The following is a 16,322-nucleotide window of genomic DNA, read 5'->3' on the forward strand; positions in this document are numbered from 1 at the left end:
AAATATTGAGATCAAGGGCCTTGTTTCTCCTGTGTTTCCTCTGCCAAGTGACTATTCCAGGTGGGAAGAGATCTGCTGAGAGCAGGCAGTCCTCCTATGTGAAGAGACTCTCCAATGGGAAGAGCCTTTTTCCTTCTCTTTTTTGAAGTGCCAATTTAAGAAGCTAGAAAAGACAGCTTTATTCAACAGGATGAAGGCACAGTAAGTGCCACATCCAACCCCAGTTTTCATGTCTGTCTCTGCAGTTCTTTGCTCTCTGCTCTTTTCCATTCTGCTTATAAATCTGTCCTCATCCCTGCAGGGAGGACAGCCAGGAGAAAAGCCCTGTGACATGATGCACACTAATGTGCCACTGACACAACTTTAAGGGGATCTAGCATCTATTCAGCTGTGAACTTCCCATTCCTGGAAAGGATGATGCAAAAGAAACAGGATGGAAGTCATCTCTATACCATTTCCAGGTGGCTCTGAGCAAGCATGTGGACTGAACTTACACATTTGCTTTTTATCTATTGCTGATGTCCCCTGGAAGCTCTGCCTGCTCCTACTGCAGTAATTCAGCTCCTCTTCAGTCCCTTCTAATCACTTTTGCTTGCAATATTACCTTTGGATCCTGACAGACCTGGACCCACAAAAAACCATGGCCTGTGCAATATACAGGGATACTAGGTGGGGGTACAGAAACTGATGCCCTACATACTTAAAATACAAAACAAACAGAACAACCAGCCTTCAAGCTACAGATGAAAGAATAAGTGGACAAGGGTAAAACTAGTGATTCTGATTTCACCAATTCAACTACTCCTAACACCCCAATTTGCTTGTTATACAACCCTCCCCACAACAGGAGATAAGCTCTTTGATTTTTTTTATACTGGTTTGGAGAAGGATTTTCTCCTTGCAAGTTTTGAGACTACCTTGAAGAATAACAATCTCCAGGTAGCTTGGAAAGGCAAGGCTCTCTCCCTCACTATCTACTGAAAATGAGTTGAGAAATGATGCTAAGAAGGCCCATATATACTCCACTTATAGCTAGAGCAGACAATAACTACCCATAGTTTCCTACACACATGTGCCTGACCCAGGTACCCGTGCACACACTTGAGTGCAGTGCTGTTGGCTGAGAACATCTTTGGTTGCTTGAAGAGCAAACTGCAAGAGATGGAGCTTCTGTTTGTTACTTAAGTGCCCCTCAAGCTAAACAGCAGCTTTCCAAATGAAAGGCCTGAGTCTCCTCATGTAACTGGAGGTATGGTGGATAAAGCTAGTGACATTAAGACTGTGTCAGACTAGCTCAGACTGAAGCCCAGAGCCTGTAAAAGCACATTAGGATCATAATGTCTAGTCACAGTACAGGAATAGCTCAAAAGGATTAAAAACAACCCTATAAGCACATGCTTACTTGTACAGGCCATTGTAGGTGGGTCTGATTCCCTCCTAAAATAGTGCTCTTCACACAGGCAAGATGTGGATGCTTCATCAAGCGTGTAGCTGTGAGGGGGACATTTGCTGCAGGATGGACTGTGGGGTGAAGCTTTGAAGAACCCAGGTCTGCATACTGTAAAAAGAAGAACCACAGACTAAGCTCTCCCATCATAAAATTAGTGTCTTCACATTTCCTTTTAAAAACACGTCTTCAGCTACAAAGAAAACAGAAAAACACTCACAAGCTATTTGGTTTGTATATTTCAAAACAAGTCTACTCCACCAGTGTACAAGCATCTTTAAATACCTGCATGAAAAGAGAATGAGAATCTGTTGACTGTATTTCCCCCCTAGCATCTGCCTTCGCTGAGTATTTATTTTCTGTGTTGAATGCATGAGGTAACATCTTTTCTTTCTGCTTTAGAAAACATTATTGAGTTTGGGACTTTCTTCATTCAGTTTTAGAAAAGCACGTAAAATACATCTTGTGGTTTTTGTTTAAGACGTTCTATACCCAGAAATCAATGTCTCGGTAAACAGTAACAATACAGCGGTGGAGGGGATCTTGAGATCGAAAGCTTTAAGACATTGTGATAAGGCTACTTCCCTAGGGCTTCTTACTCTGAAAACCTATGATGAATTTTAAAGTACTTCATGCTTGCCATGCAGGGTGCTCCTTCTGGCTCCAATATATATGCACGATAAAGCACAAAGGCTCTATATAAGAAATTCTTGTGTTCTCACAAATGTAATATATTGGTTAAGGGTAGCTTGGTTTTTTCTTTATTTTTATTTCTTTTATCAGAATTTGAACTCAGTACAGTAATACTTTGTTTCCAAGCTTGTGGAACAAGCACTGTTTCACCTAAGCAATGACGTCTGCATTCATTCACCTTTGTGTGCGTGCAGCACAAGCAGTGACAATCACAGGTTTGCGTGTTTCCACCTTGCCTTTAGAAAAAAGCCAAGTGGACCTGTAATCATATAGTTGGTATGCAGAATTACAAGCCCACAGTTAGCATGAAGAAAAACAAAGCACAGATAAAACCTGCGCAAAACCTGATTTGTTGGTCACCTCAAAAAGCAAAGATATGTAAACATGCTTCCTGACTCCAAAAAGCTGCCACATTTTTCCCTTCAGAGATGCTCTTATGTCCAGTATAGTATCAATGATGGACAGGCCTTGCCATAAAGACTTAATGAAGTTACCTGGAAATCCCAGAACCTTTCCATCTGCACTCAAACGTCCCCAGCTGAAAACGGGCTCACAGCAGAAGCATTTATATTAGCCCACCATCAATGTCCCAGTCAAACACAGCATGAAGGTCATGCGCTAAAAACTCAGCCAAAAGATGTGATGACTGAGTTCAACTTTCCTGCAGATTAAGTGTAATTTTTTTTATCATTAATCCCTTTTTCTTTGAAGGACCAAGTAGGACAACTGGCTCTAAAGTTGACTCTGCTTCCTGTAGTACCAGAGAAACTCTCTTGACATCTTCCCTTTTACATCACAAACTTTTTTACCGAAGGTGAGACTCTTGCACACCAACCCGTATCAAAAACACACGGTATTTTATTTGGTATGGCAGCTATTCTGATATCAGCTCTCTACAATACAGGGAAAAAATCCCTTGGAATCAACCAGCAAGTGTTTGCTGATGGAGGCCACCCATGCAGCAAAAGGGATGGCAATCCAGGAGCAAACCATACACCTCCACAGGCTCCACCTCCAGTTTTGCCTGGACCTTGCAAGCAATTTCCAAAATTGCTCAGCATTCAATTATTTTTCCATATTTAGGCTGCGAGTACTGGAGCACACAGTCATCATCTTGCATCCAAGCATGGGGCACAGTGAACATACCTCTGGCCAAACTTATTCTAGATAATTGCCGCAAGCTGCCCTGATATCTGACGGCACATCCCTCAGTTTCTAACACTTTATTTACTTCACAGCTATCTTCAGATGCTGCCCTATCTGTACAGCAGGAATTGTTACAAATTCTCTGGAGGGTCTTCAGGTAGAGGAGACCATGACATGGCTCCTTGCTAGCCTCTGATTTGTATTTCAAAGACAGATCAACACTCACTTGCACACCCAGACAACAGAGATAGCAAAATGAAAATACAAACAAATGCAAAGTATAAAGAGTGCAGCCCACGTCTAGTGTGTACTCGAAGTAATTAGCCTTCAGAAAAGGACTTGAATTTATCTCATTATGACCCATCAAGACAGACAGAAAATCATTAAATCATTATGGCACGAGAGTTTACTGTGCTTCTATTGTGTGCAAAGCAGCCAATGCAACGTAAATCAGTTTTCCTCGACATATTTTCAACGAGGTGCAGTTTGTTAACGACGGTATGATACATAGCTCAGCTTGAAGGGAATGTTTTGTTTTCATGAGTAAATGTACTGCCAACAGATTCACAACACCAATAACCCTTCTTTTTAATGAGGGATGTGAAATCAAACTAAACCAGACCAATTTTTGTGTCATCTGAATCTCCCCTGGTCCAGACAGGTCCCTCCTCTGCCCAAGACAGGTCCCTCTGTCATGATAGCGTGAGGAGCACAGTCCTGGACAAGCTCAACAGCCAAAAAGCAAGGGCTAGCATATTATTTTTCTGCCTTTGCTGACAAACAGTTGGATATTTATCCCTGTTCACTGTGGGACAGCTGGACTAAGTGGTCTTCAGAGGTCTCTTCCAACACTAAGGATTCTATGATTCTATGATTTTGTGATCTGGATTTGCAGCAAAACAGAGCCATAAGCAGCCTGTGCCTTATAAGCATATACCTTGGGTTTTAGTCTGTTGTCCTACCGTTCCTCTTCTGACAGTCAACCTTAAAATCTTCTCATGAAGTATACATGATTTTATTTAAAATTACATGGGAGTCTGGAGATTAATTTCTAATTAAATCTTATTTTAGTCTTATATTTTTATCTCAGTATTTCTAATTCAATGGTTCTTCAAAAGATATGTAGAATTAGCACAGTACAGCCATTCATTTAATGGTATTATCTCTCTTTGAAAGAGGGTGGGAAAAGGCGGAGAAATAAGATGAGCCTAAGATTCCTCATAATCTGCTGCAAGCCAGCTGAACAGAAATGAAATGGTTATAAGTTGTCAATGACACCTACTTCTTTCTTTCTAATATTAAAACTGATAACTCCTTAACTGATTAACAGCCACTGATGTGTGAAAACAGTCTTTAAATGAAATTAGTTGCTGGGGAAAAAAAAAAAAAAAAGAATATTTTTAGATACAGAAAATATGCCATAAGCAACCTGCGGGTGTTAGGGAGGATGTGTTTCTGTTAGCAGCACATCCATTACCAGCAAATTAGTTTCACTTTTTCATTTTCAGTAGCAACCACAAAAAGTCACAGGCACAGAGCTTTAGCAGCCGTGCAGCCTCTTGATGCCAGTGCTTTGGGCCAGGCCGGCACAAGATCACTGCAGTGAGTGATGGCAGCCAGAGCTTCTCAGGACAACACCAGCACGAGCTGATCCCTCCAGCTGGCAGTCAGATTAGAACTTGGCTTCGTATCTTATAGATGGGATCTCCCAAGAGCCACGCTACTAGGACATCAGGTCTTATAATGCATGTAAACAAAGGAGGAATCATTGGGACTCTTACAATATAAATTGGCCTCTTCAAATGCTGTGCTGAACTTTCATGTGCTCTATCAGTACTAAAGACAGAGAGCACCAGTGAGTGGAAAAAGTAGGCAGAACAAGCCAGTAACATCAAATAGCTGTGACTACTTGAGGTTATTTTCTGCAAGCCTTACCATCAAATGATTTGCAGCCACAGCTCTGTAACCATACCCGAACTTCAGCTGAATGCTGCATCCACTGCACAGACCTCCTTTCCTCCCTGGCTACGATGCACACTGGCCCAGGCAGCCCCCAGCAAGTTGCTCAGGCATGGGTGCTGGGAATAAGGACCTCCTCCCAGCCTCCCCACCTGACCAAGAACCAAACCCATGTACATAGCCGCAGCAGTAAAAGCATCCATCATCTGCAACGCAGGAAGCACTCGGCTATCATGACATCAAATTAATATTGGTCTGAATCTAGACCTTGTCCCCGTGGAGAGAAGAGCCAGGGAGCATGACCTTATAAAGCCCTGAAAGCCCAGGGGATATGAGAAAGGTCCAACCCTTCACACTCTTGTAATTCTGGGAGGATAAGCCTGGAGTACTTAAATGCTTAGTATCAGCAAAGCAACCTTTTGTATATCCCAGAAAATAAAGCTCAAATAGGAATTACACCATCTTCCTTGCAGAGTACCAAATTAGTCTCCACAGTAATCAGAAACTACAAATATAGCTCATAAGGTAGCGTTGCTAATCCATAAAGCTAAGGAATGAAAACAAAAATTAATGAGGATAAGAACATCTACTCTAGACAACACAGGTTATCCAACTGAAACCTGCTTCCTTCCCAGACTACATCTTGCCCAGGAGCAAACCACAAACTATTTTTGTTCCTCCTTCTCATGCTTTAGACTGATTAGCCTTTTCAAACTGCAAACTTCTTCAGGCAGGGACTGTCAAATTACCACGGCTTTTAGGAGCAACCACAGCATAAACATGCAGAAAACTCTGCCCCATGGATATATCTGAGCTCTGTAATCCACACCAAGCTGCCTCTCGGATGAAACCCAAGTAGGATGTGTTATGTGTATTCAGCAGAAAGGAGAGCAGCTCTGTAGCTCATCAACTCTGCCTTCATTAGCACATCACACCAGCGCAGGGAATATGCCTTGTGAGTTGAAGGATTTGAGCAAAAACAAGCTACAAATAAACTAACCCCTGTTCTAGTCTCTGGAGCTGCCATGCCTTGAAGCACTTAAACCAAGAAGAGAGAGCTGCTGCCTCTTAGATGTGCCCAAAACCTAAAGAAAAAGGGTTTAGTGAGGTACAATCTTTACAATGTGGAATCAATTAAACTGCTGAGAGGCTCCAACCCTCAGCTTGTGCTCCTAACATGCACTTTTACTTACAAGACAAAACAAAACAAAAACACAGCAGACTGTCTTCATGTCTCCCAATGAATATAAACAGATGATCTCTGTGCTCTTTTGAAAACAACCAGGAATTATGCTGGGAAAAAGAAAGAAAAAAAGAAGAAGAAGAAAAAAAAAACAGCCCACAATTGAGTTTCTTCCTGCAGAATTTACAAGTGGGCTCCCAAGAGCTAATCCTGCCCATCCTAACAGCATTCCTTGAGCTGCAGGCTGACACTGAAATTGCTGCCAAAGCTATAAAGCTATAGAAAATGTGTAAAATGCCCTGATTATATCTCCTTTAGGGTCAGCCATTCTATCTGCAATAGCACTCTGTTGCTTCCTGCAGCACGCCTTAGGGATTTGAAGGAAATTAAATAAATATCCACTAATAAAACTCTGTAATTCAAAGCTGCCAGTTTGCCCAAATCCTGCAGACTTGCCAGCAACCTTCAGCAACTCCATCACCCGATGCTGCCACAATGAGACTTGCTAAAAGTCTTTTAAAAGAGGTTCCTAGAGCTGGATGAATAAGCGAGTTTTTGGAGGGCTTCACATCTTGAAGACAGACTCAAGACCTTACCCTGAAGGAAAGATGATTCACACATCCCAAGCAGGAAGAAGTCTTGAACATTTTTGTTCTAAGAAAATCACCACGTATCTGGGCTATTACAGGATAGCAAAGCACTGGCACAGGTTGGCCAGAGAGGTGGTGGATGCCCCATCCCTGAAGACACTCAAGGTCAGGCTGGACTGGGCTCTGAGCACCTGATGTGTAGCTGTAGGTGTCCCTGTTCTCTGCAGGGGGGTTGGACCAGATGGCATTTTAAGGTCCCTTCCAGCTCAAAGGAATCTGTGATTCTATGAAAATATTGTGTCTTTTGCTACTGTTCTGACCAAGCCTATGCTAAATCAGGCTAAATTACTGCCACTATGCATTGAAACGTACTCCAGCTCTCAATACCAAAACAACCTTGAAAACCAGAATATAAATAAATTAGTACTTTCACTTCTTCCCCTTGCAAACACCACTTTTTCCCCCACGTGACTCACTAAATTGTCACACAGAAATTTATGACATGAGCATAGTTGCTGGAAAACTAAGAATTAACTGCTACTAATGACATTAATGTGTTTCTTCTAAATGGTATAAAACTTCATCACATGGCATTGCTCTGAAAAATTCATCCAATTCCCAAGTCAGCCACATTTGCAAGCCATAAAGATAACTTGAACACAATACATTTGAAAATGCTTGCGATTATGTTAAGGCCTTAATGGACTATATTTCTGTACATTTTGACTTTGCTCCAAAGTAGATTTTGGAATGATTAGTAAGACAAAACCTCTGAGTGAAGCCTAAACTCTCAGCAGTGTGATAAAGGAACAAGGAAGGAGATTTATCCTCACATACATACGAAAACAATGCTATCATTTGGGTTTGATTTCACAGAAGGAAAGCAAGCTATGGAAAATAAATGCTCTGAGGGGAAACAAAGTATTTTTCAGAAGCACTCAGAACTATACGAGGATGCTCCTCCTGGTTTTGCTGGAAGCAGGGTTAATACCAAGTAATCTTCAAATTACTCACCTTTGCAATCCAGACTCAACTTTTACTCAGGTAGATAGCGATAGGACAACAAGGAATGGTTTTAAATTAAAGGAGGAAAGATTTTGATTAGATGCCAGGGGGAAATGTTCCTCTGAGGGGGCAGTGAGACACTGGCACAGGCTGCCTGGAGAGCCTGTGCTGTAGATTGTAGATATCCATGGAGGTGTTCAAGTCCAGGTTGGATGGGACTCTGGGCAGCCTGACCTAGTGCTTCAACCAGTGGCTGGCAACCCTGTGGCAGGAAAGTTGGAACTTGGTGATCCTTTAGGTCCCTTCCAACCCAAGCCATTCTATGCCATTCTATGACTCAATTCTTTTCTGTACTTTGACTTCCTGACACTCACTGCAAACACAGGTTTTGCCACAAAAAAACCCCATGAAATTATGTTTTTCTTTCCTTATACTACATGGACATGCACTCACAAGTCTCCTTAGCAGAGGAATGCCACATGCTTTACTTTTCTTTTTCTCCAAAAACCCTGTTCAAAACAAACTAGGAGAAAGTTGTACATTCCAAATGAAAGCAGTTTCCTTGCAGAAATGGAATTTCTGTGACCGGCAAGTACGTGCTCTTGCAAGCCATCCATATGCACAAGGACTTTGTCGCTCTCACAAGAAGCACAAGCTGATTTGACGCAAAGCACCTTTTTACGTCACTTCTGTCCTCCATTTACATTTTTGATGGGGCTGGAAGGGTGACAGCAGGTCCAGATGATGACACAAACATTAAAAAACCTGGCCTCTCCAACATGCAGTTTCACTTTGTTTCCCCAGGTGGCTTCACCACCTTCGCCTGCAGGCTGGTAGTGCCAACTGGCTCACTCCAGATGCTCTCATATCAGTGTCTGAGCTGGGTCATGGCTTCATGGACATGGTGCTCCTTCCCTGTGATGTGCCAGTGCCCTTTAGGCAGCCCAGGGTGTGTCTGCAGCCCTTACACCTCTGGTGACAAAGTGCGACCTAGGACAGCCTCAGAAAGCCCCAGCTATCTATCTCATAACAATGAAAGGCAGTCTGCATCCTCTTGCTATTATAGCTATAAAATATCTATCTCCACGAATCTACACATCTATAAAATCTTTGCATCTTTTCTTTGTTTCCTGAGGTGTGAGACCAAGATGCACTTAAATTATGCTTAAATTACCATCTCTCTTTTTTAATGATGACAAACTGAAATCATTTTGCTAACTTAAACAGAAGAAGCGATGATTTACAATGCTGCACCAAGGGGAAAAATACAGTTTAAGATACAGAGGAAGGCAGACAGATTTGTTTCTTCGTGCTTGTAAACATAACTTGAGATGCCTAGCTCTTGAGTAATCCGAGAGGAACAAGACTGTTTTGAGGGCTCTGCACACAAACAGACACAGCCTAGTGCATCCTTTGTTATGTGAATGGTAACTTAAACATGCAAGCTGCATTGTGTGCTAAGCCAGGGGAGGATTGATGGACAGGCCGCAGGACTCCCCTGAGTTCAATAGCAGTGCTGACTGAATAGCAATAACAACCATCATCTCTAGTGGCAACAGTGGGACAGGATCAAACTTGAAAATGATCCAGCCCAAATCTCCCTGTGTACGTCTGTATACGCATATTACAGAGAGCAGTGCAAAAACCAGTCAGTAAAATCTCCTGGAAAATAGAGTTCTTCAAAGCCACATGTTTGCTGGCATACCTCTGCAAAAAGGTTTTTAGTTTTCTGAGTCAGTCAGCCATACAGAGTTGGAGCCTGGCCAAAGAAAGAAAGATTCTCTAATTATGCTGTGGTTTGGACAATTGCAACCAATTGTGGTTAAGAAATATGACATTTGGGAGGATTTATTTTGATGATTTATGTCATCTGTGTTTACTCTACCAACATTTAAAGGATTTAGCTTCAACTAGTAAGCTGAACATGTGAAAACAGTAGGAAGAACGAAAACGCTTGAAGTATTTCCTTCTGGCTGACTATCTTGCACAACTTCACTTGCATAGACCAGAATTTCAGGTGGTATAAAAAACACCTTTTCTTCTGGTGACTTCATTTAGCACTTCAGTCTAAACTGGGCAGTGCATCCAATCTATGGAGATGCCGGTACCTCAATAAAGGCTCTTTTCAGAGCCTGTCACAAATGTTTAAGGGCTTGTTTGCTTCTAGCTTTATGATCATCTGTCTCAGGAGGTAAATTTGGTAGGATTGGCCGTAGACAATTTATTCTAAAATTGTTTCCCTAAAATTTATGGTTGGGCATATGTCACTCCAGACACATCTATTCAAATTCCATCAGAGGGCGACGTAGATGGATCTTTTACAGTCCTTATGACAAAATGCAGGAAGGGTTTATCCAGAGTTGCCTGAACTAAGTGTGTTAAATTGGGTTCATGCACGTAAAAGTGACTCTAGGGAAGTGTATTTACAAATGTAAAGCAAAGGCGATGCTAAGCAGTGCTGCCAGAGGAGCAGGAGGCTGAAAGTCACAAATGCAGTTGAGACTCCTGGGGAATGTTTCCCCTCGGTTGTGTCTCCTCCCTCAGAAACTGGTGGTTTTTTTTGGATAAGAGCATGCAAAACAGAGTTAAAGAGATGGGGTTGTCACCAAGCTAAATTCTGATGCTTTGGTTAGGCTGCAAGAAATTGAAGGGGATGTGCAAAAAGATAAGGCAAGTATTAATCGCTCTTGAGACCAATGTTCCTTAGCATTTATAAATGACACAGACAGTGGGATCAAGTGCACAGTCAGCAAGTTTGCTGATGACACCAAGCTGAGCAGTACAGCTGATATAACAGAAGGAAGGGATGCCATCTAAGGAGACACGGACAAGGTTGAAAAGTGGGTTCACAAGAATCTTAAGAGATTCAACAAAGCAAAGTGCAATATGTTGCACTTGGTTTAGGGCAGTCCCAGATATGTGTATACAAACTGGGAAAAGGACTTATTGGGAGCAACCCTATGGGGAAGGACTCGGGGGGTCCTGGTAGGCAAAGAGCTACAGGAAAAGACATGGAGCTCCTGGAGTGGGTCCTGAAGAGGGTATGACGATGATCAAAATGCTGAAGCACCTTTCCTACAAAGAAAGGACAAGGCCGCTGGGCTTGTTCACCCTGGAGAAGGGACAGCTCCAGGCAGAAAGACCAGGCATGCCTTTCAGTAGATAAAGAAAGCTTAAAAGCAAGAGGGAGTCTGATGTGTTACAAAGGTAGATAGTGATAGGACAAGGGGGAACAGCTTTAAACTAAAAGAGAGAGATTCAGATTATACGTTAGGAGGAAATATTTCACTAAGAGGGTGGTGATGTTCTAGCACAGGCTGCTCAGAGAACCCCATCCCTGAAGATGTTCGTGTTCAGGCTGGAGCCCGGGCAGCCTGATTCAGTGGGTGGCAACTATCCCATTGCAGGAGTCTAAAGCTGGATGGTCTTCATGGTCCCATCCAACCCAAGCCATTCTGTGATTATATGATTAATGTTCAGAGAAATTTAACTAGGAAAGCTGAACATAGCACTTCATTCCACACGTGCTACAAAGTCAGTACTGAAACATCAACCACTAACCTAATTGTACACAAATACAGCACTCTGTGACTTCAGTTTAATTGACTGGACACCAAAATACTGAAACTATTTGTTAAGTTGACTAAACTACTCCTCTGGGTCAAATCAAAAAGTATCCACAGTTCATTTGCCTAGCCAAATACCTCTGCCGAATAGCTCCTCTTTAGAAACAAGCACTGCAGAGCACAATCTGAGGCTTAGCCAGCTCTGGCCACAACAATATTTAGAGCAATTCTTTGAGCTCTAGTCCTGCAGCAACAAGAGAATTTCCAACTTAATTAAGAACTCTCCCATTCTGAAGGAGAACTTGCTGCATGTGAGCACAACAGCTCAGATCCAAGTTCAATCAATACAACTTGACACTTCAAACTTCTTGGTTTTGCAGCCAATTGCAGTACTCTTTGGATGGGCTGCCTCATGGCTTTTGGATGCTGGAGCTGGATCATTCTTGACATTAAGTAGAACTTAAGAACTGTTGTGAACCTTGCCCAGAGAGAAAAACATCGAAACTCCTGAACTCCTGACACTAATAACATGCAGTTATATCCCAAGAAAGTATTTTCTTTTCCAGACTATAAACAGTATTATTCTGAGAAAAAAGCATACACATTCAAGCATTCTACTCTTGGGAGCCGGGTGTCCCTGTTCACAGTCTCACAGTCTTGGTTCTTTCCCCCCAAATAGCTGTTGGACATAACTGGCTGCAACAAAAATTAAGATGTGAAGTAAAAGGAAGGCAAAGCAAATGCTACCTTCCTGCTTGCTACATGTACCCTTACTCAAATCTCTCCTCAATAAACCTATTTCTCCCTAACCGATTAGAAAATAACACGAACGCTATCTTGATGTAAAATTTGCAGCTGCGATACTGGTCATTCTCACAGTCTGAATTTGAGCTTCCAAGGCTTGATTTATGGAGATTTTATTCTCAAATTATTGTACGGAGATACTGTTCCTTAATTGGCTCTCTAGCTACAACCAGAGAAATAAGCACTGCCTGCATGAATCTGTTTACTCTGGAAATCAGCAGTGTATTTGAAATTCCTGTTGTGTACCTACACTTTCTGTCAACTGAAACAGTCTTCCTAAGACTGGTTGAGAAAAAAAAGCAAGAACCCTGCATTGCAGAAGACATCCACAGTTGATTTGTTCAAGGAAAGACTTGAAGACAACAAGAGGGGAGGAAGGAGAGCAGCATTGGCATGAATTTTGCCCTGGATTCAGCATGCAGGAAGCCAACTGGGAGTTTTGGCAAACCAATACCTTGCAAGAGAAGACTGCAACTTGTCTCATACAAGACCACTCCTAACAATTTTCCATCCCACAGGTCATCTTCCACATCTTTTCGTTAAGACTTACCAAATACTGAGATACGTATCTTGTGTTAGGTAGGAATGTCCTGTGAAGACACTCTCTCTTCTCCTCTCAGAAGCCCTGAGACCTAGAGATTCCATGAGAATCTGAAGAATCAGTCTTGTGCAAAAGAGAGAATGGGCTTCTTGTCTTTTTCAGAAGAAAGCTGGAAAACCAACACCAACAGTAGGAGGCAGACAAAGAGCCCATTATGTATCCTCTAATTGAAGTGGTACACTGGAAGACAAATTAGGCATTTCTTGACCTAAGTAAGGATTGGTTATATTTTGTTTCCCTGTCTTCTCTCAAACTCCACCCAACAATGATTACATACAGATGTACTTCTGGATTTTGGTGGTTATTTCTGCTGTTGGTGCTTTGGTTATTTTTTTCCCTAGATGCACTAGAGAGGAGCCAGGTACTTCTGTGGCTCTGACAATTTGCTAAAATAGTATTCTTTTTTTTTTTTTTTTTTTTTTTTTTTTTAATAGAAGCTGTGCAAGTGGCAGAAACCCAGGGTTCATTATTCTGCAAAGAAATTCTCCTGTCAACCAGGCAAATTTAAAAATAAATAGTTGCAATTAAATGTGCTGCTACATTATTTATGTAGATGCATTTAATTTGCAAAAAGCTGCTATAAAATATTCTCCTTCAACACAGGGGAAATTTATTGCACTCTTATTGTATACTTTCTTCTCCCTGCTCAAATGTATGTTGCTCCCTACCTATTTTTTTCCTCTGTGTTACTTAACACATCGTTTTCCAACCTCTGTTTTTGCTACTTCTGCCTTGAAAGAATGAGAGATGCAACCCAAATCCAACTGTTTCTTTTCATATTGATTATAAGCAAATAGGCTGCTGAATGATTACTAAATAGATAATTCCGCTATTTCCCTTGCAATGGAGTACCCTTCCTCTGCATTTTGCTCTTACAGCTGCTGGGTAAATGATACACGCCAAGACTGCCCAAGGCTTCAGAGTGCATATTAATTCTGCCAGGAACTACAGACACACTGAAGAATTGCTAATTTAACAACAGACTGTGAAATTATTTTTTTCTTTATTAATTGCTCTGCTGTTTGAAAGTGGCTTCCCTGACCTGATTGTCTATCCGTATGAAGAACAGGGGGCATTCCATCCTGTCATCAAATAATTGAAAGCTTTCCTTGTATTTTTATCCAAATATAAATATGTGAAACAAGCACTAATAAAAATAGGTTAACTCGCTGCAGGTGTTCCTCTGTCAATTTATCCAGGTGATATTAGCAAAATCTGACAGGGAAGCATAGTGATATATCTCACATGTGCCTTGACATTTTGATTCTGTTTGTTAGAGTATGTGCACGGATCTGGCTTTTACTCCAAGACCTCTATAGCTGTCAGTCTGTGCAAACAGTATTTGACAGGATGTCCATTTAGCAGGATGGGAGGGCAAAGGGAAAAAAAAAAATGATTGCCGGAGAGACCAGGTATCTCTGGGTAAAACTGCACTGCAGTGCAGAAATGGATGCTCTTCACATACTGAACAACTTGAAAAAAAAGAGCAGCTTGATATGCAGGATCTGAAGCGGTTTGCATCCTTTAATCAATAGCTCCTTCAAGAAAGGTGGCCAAGGATAATATAAAGTGGAGGAGAGAAAAGACAAAAGGTCAGCAATGGGGAAGACATCAAGAGCACAGCACATTCATTCACAGGAAGATTTTTTGGCTCGTCTCACTTCTTTTCTTTTTAAAGAGAAGGAGGGAAAAAAAAAAAAAAAGAGAGAAGAAAAAAAATAAAAAAGAAAGCTTTCCTTTGCTCCCATGAAATTGGATTTAAAATGAAATCCAAATAGGAATTTTGCTTTCCAGGTCTGCCCTTCTCCCGCTTGCAGAAAGGATTCAGAATGCAATGAAGCTGTCTTCTCAAGAAATAATGTAGGAATTTGCTCTACTTACAGTCCCAAATTTAGAAACCTTCAGCTTGTCTCCCCTCTGCAAAGAGCTTGCTTTGTATCAGAAGCACTTGGGCTACAATAAAATACAGTAAGAATGAGCAAAAATGAAAGCATATAAAATGAACAAAGCATTTAGACAGTAATAAGAGTTTAGTGATTTATGATAACCAGATGGTGAATAAAGGTAACAAACGAATTCTGATAGCTGAATAATTCCTGCACCTCTGCAAGATTGTGATAAAGACAGATTTAAGAACAGGAGTAAATACATAACTCACTTTAGAATCTAGAATTAAGCAAGGTGTTGAACAACAGGGTTTTAACCTGACCTCACCCTTCAGGAAACACAAAGTCACTACAGGGCCTCCATGCAGGATCAGCCACATCAGTGCTGCCTCCAGCCAACATGGCCAGGAAAAACAAAGGCTTACCTTCACCTTCTCTGGGCCGCATGATGCTTAATCATGCCTCCCCATTGCTTGCTCACGCCTTCCTATTGCTCACACAGCCACACCAGCTGTGAATCTTCTCCCTGCCATCTCCTTTCAAAGATCCTGCAAACCAGTATGAAGTTTGCAGGCCAAACCACACAAGAGGAGAAATCACAATTCTTTCCTCACGTGCTGCAGCCCTGCAGCTCACATGGGACCACTAAGGTGTCGCTCGGCACACTGAAGGACAAGAGTCAGCCACACAAGAGACATATTGGTACTTACGCAGAAGAGGAAGCCCTACAGCTCCGAGTGGGAGCTCTGCTAAAGCCAAGAACCCAGGTTGAGCTCTCCCATGTTATCATAATTCTTCCACAACCAGGTAAGCTATACTGTCCTGAGTGCCATTCCTCTCACTCACCCACCATTGCATACACACGCTGCAGCGCACTCTGGTGTACAGCATGCTGAGAGAGGGCATGTGGCTTCAGAAACACTCTCTGCAAGCCCAAGAGTTGGATCAGCCATCAGCTAAGTCAACAAACCCAGTTCTAGCTACCTGGTAGTTTTGCAAATGAATTGCCAGCCTGAAAAAGGGAAGACTGGGAAATCTGGGGTAAAGCATGTAGAAAAAAGATGAATGATGGGGCTTCTTGGATCAGCTGCACACCTGCATCATATTCCTAGACCACAGCTCTGACATGAAGCAATGAGGGGGAAACTCAAGCCTAACAGAGGCTGCCCTCTTTCATTCACCATTTCACCACAGAAAGTATGCATTACCTAAGCCTTCAAGTGCTTACAATTACTGCCCCAAACCCAGTAATCTCCTCCGATGTAGGTAAATTGCTGACCCCTCTATCACTGTTATTCGTGATGCAAAAAACCTTGGGTTTTCTCTGCAGCTTAATAAAACCTGTGGGGAATCAGTGTAAGGCTTTCATTCATTACCGCTAGCCTTTAATGTTGAAGTCTGGATTTCCTGGAGGGGAACTGAGTAGTTTAGAATAATTAGTG

At 41.9% G+C, this 16,322-nt stretch overlaps 1 protein-coding gene across 1 annotated transcript in view; it reads right to left on the minus strand.

Annotated features, from left to right (window-relative positions):
• The window catches only part of EPHA5 (EPH receptor A5), a 196,769-nt gene that overhangs the window by 93,443 nt on the left and 87,004 nt on the right, over positions 1-16,322 (minus strand). The window contains exon 4 of the mRNA XM_015861732.3: positions 1,403-1,558. Coding sequence (XP_015717218.2) covers positions 1,403-1,558 — 156 coding nt within the window. The remainder of the gene's footprint in view (positions 1-1,402; positions 1,559-16,322) is intronic.

Source organism: Coturnix japonica, chromosome 4 (genome assembly GCF_054131305.1).
Source record: "Coturnix japonica strain WE chromosome 4, WE-NBRP24, whole genome shotgun sequence".
Lineage (NCBI taxonomy): Eukaryota > Metazoa > Chordata > Aves > Galliformes > Phasianidae > Coturnix > Coturnix japonica.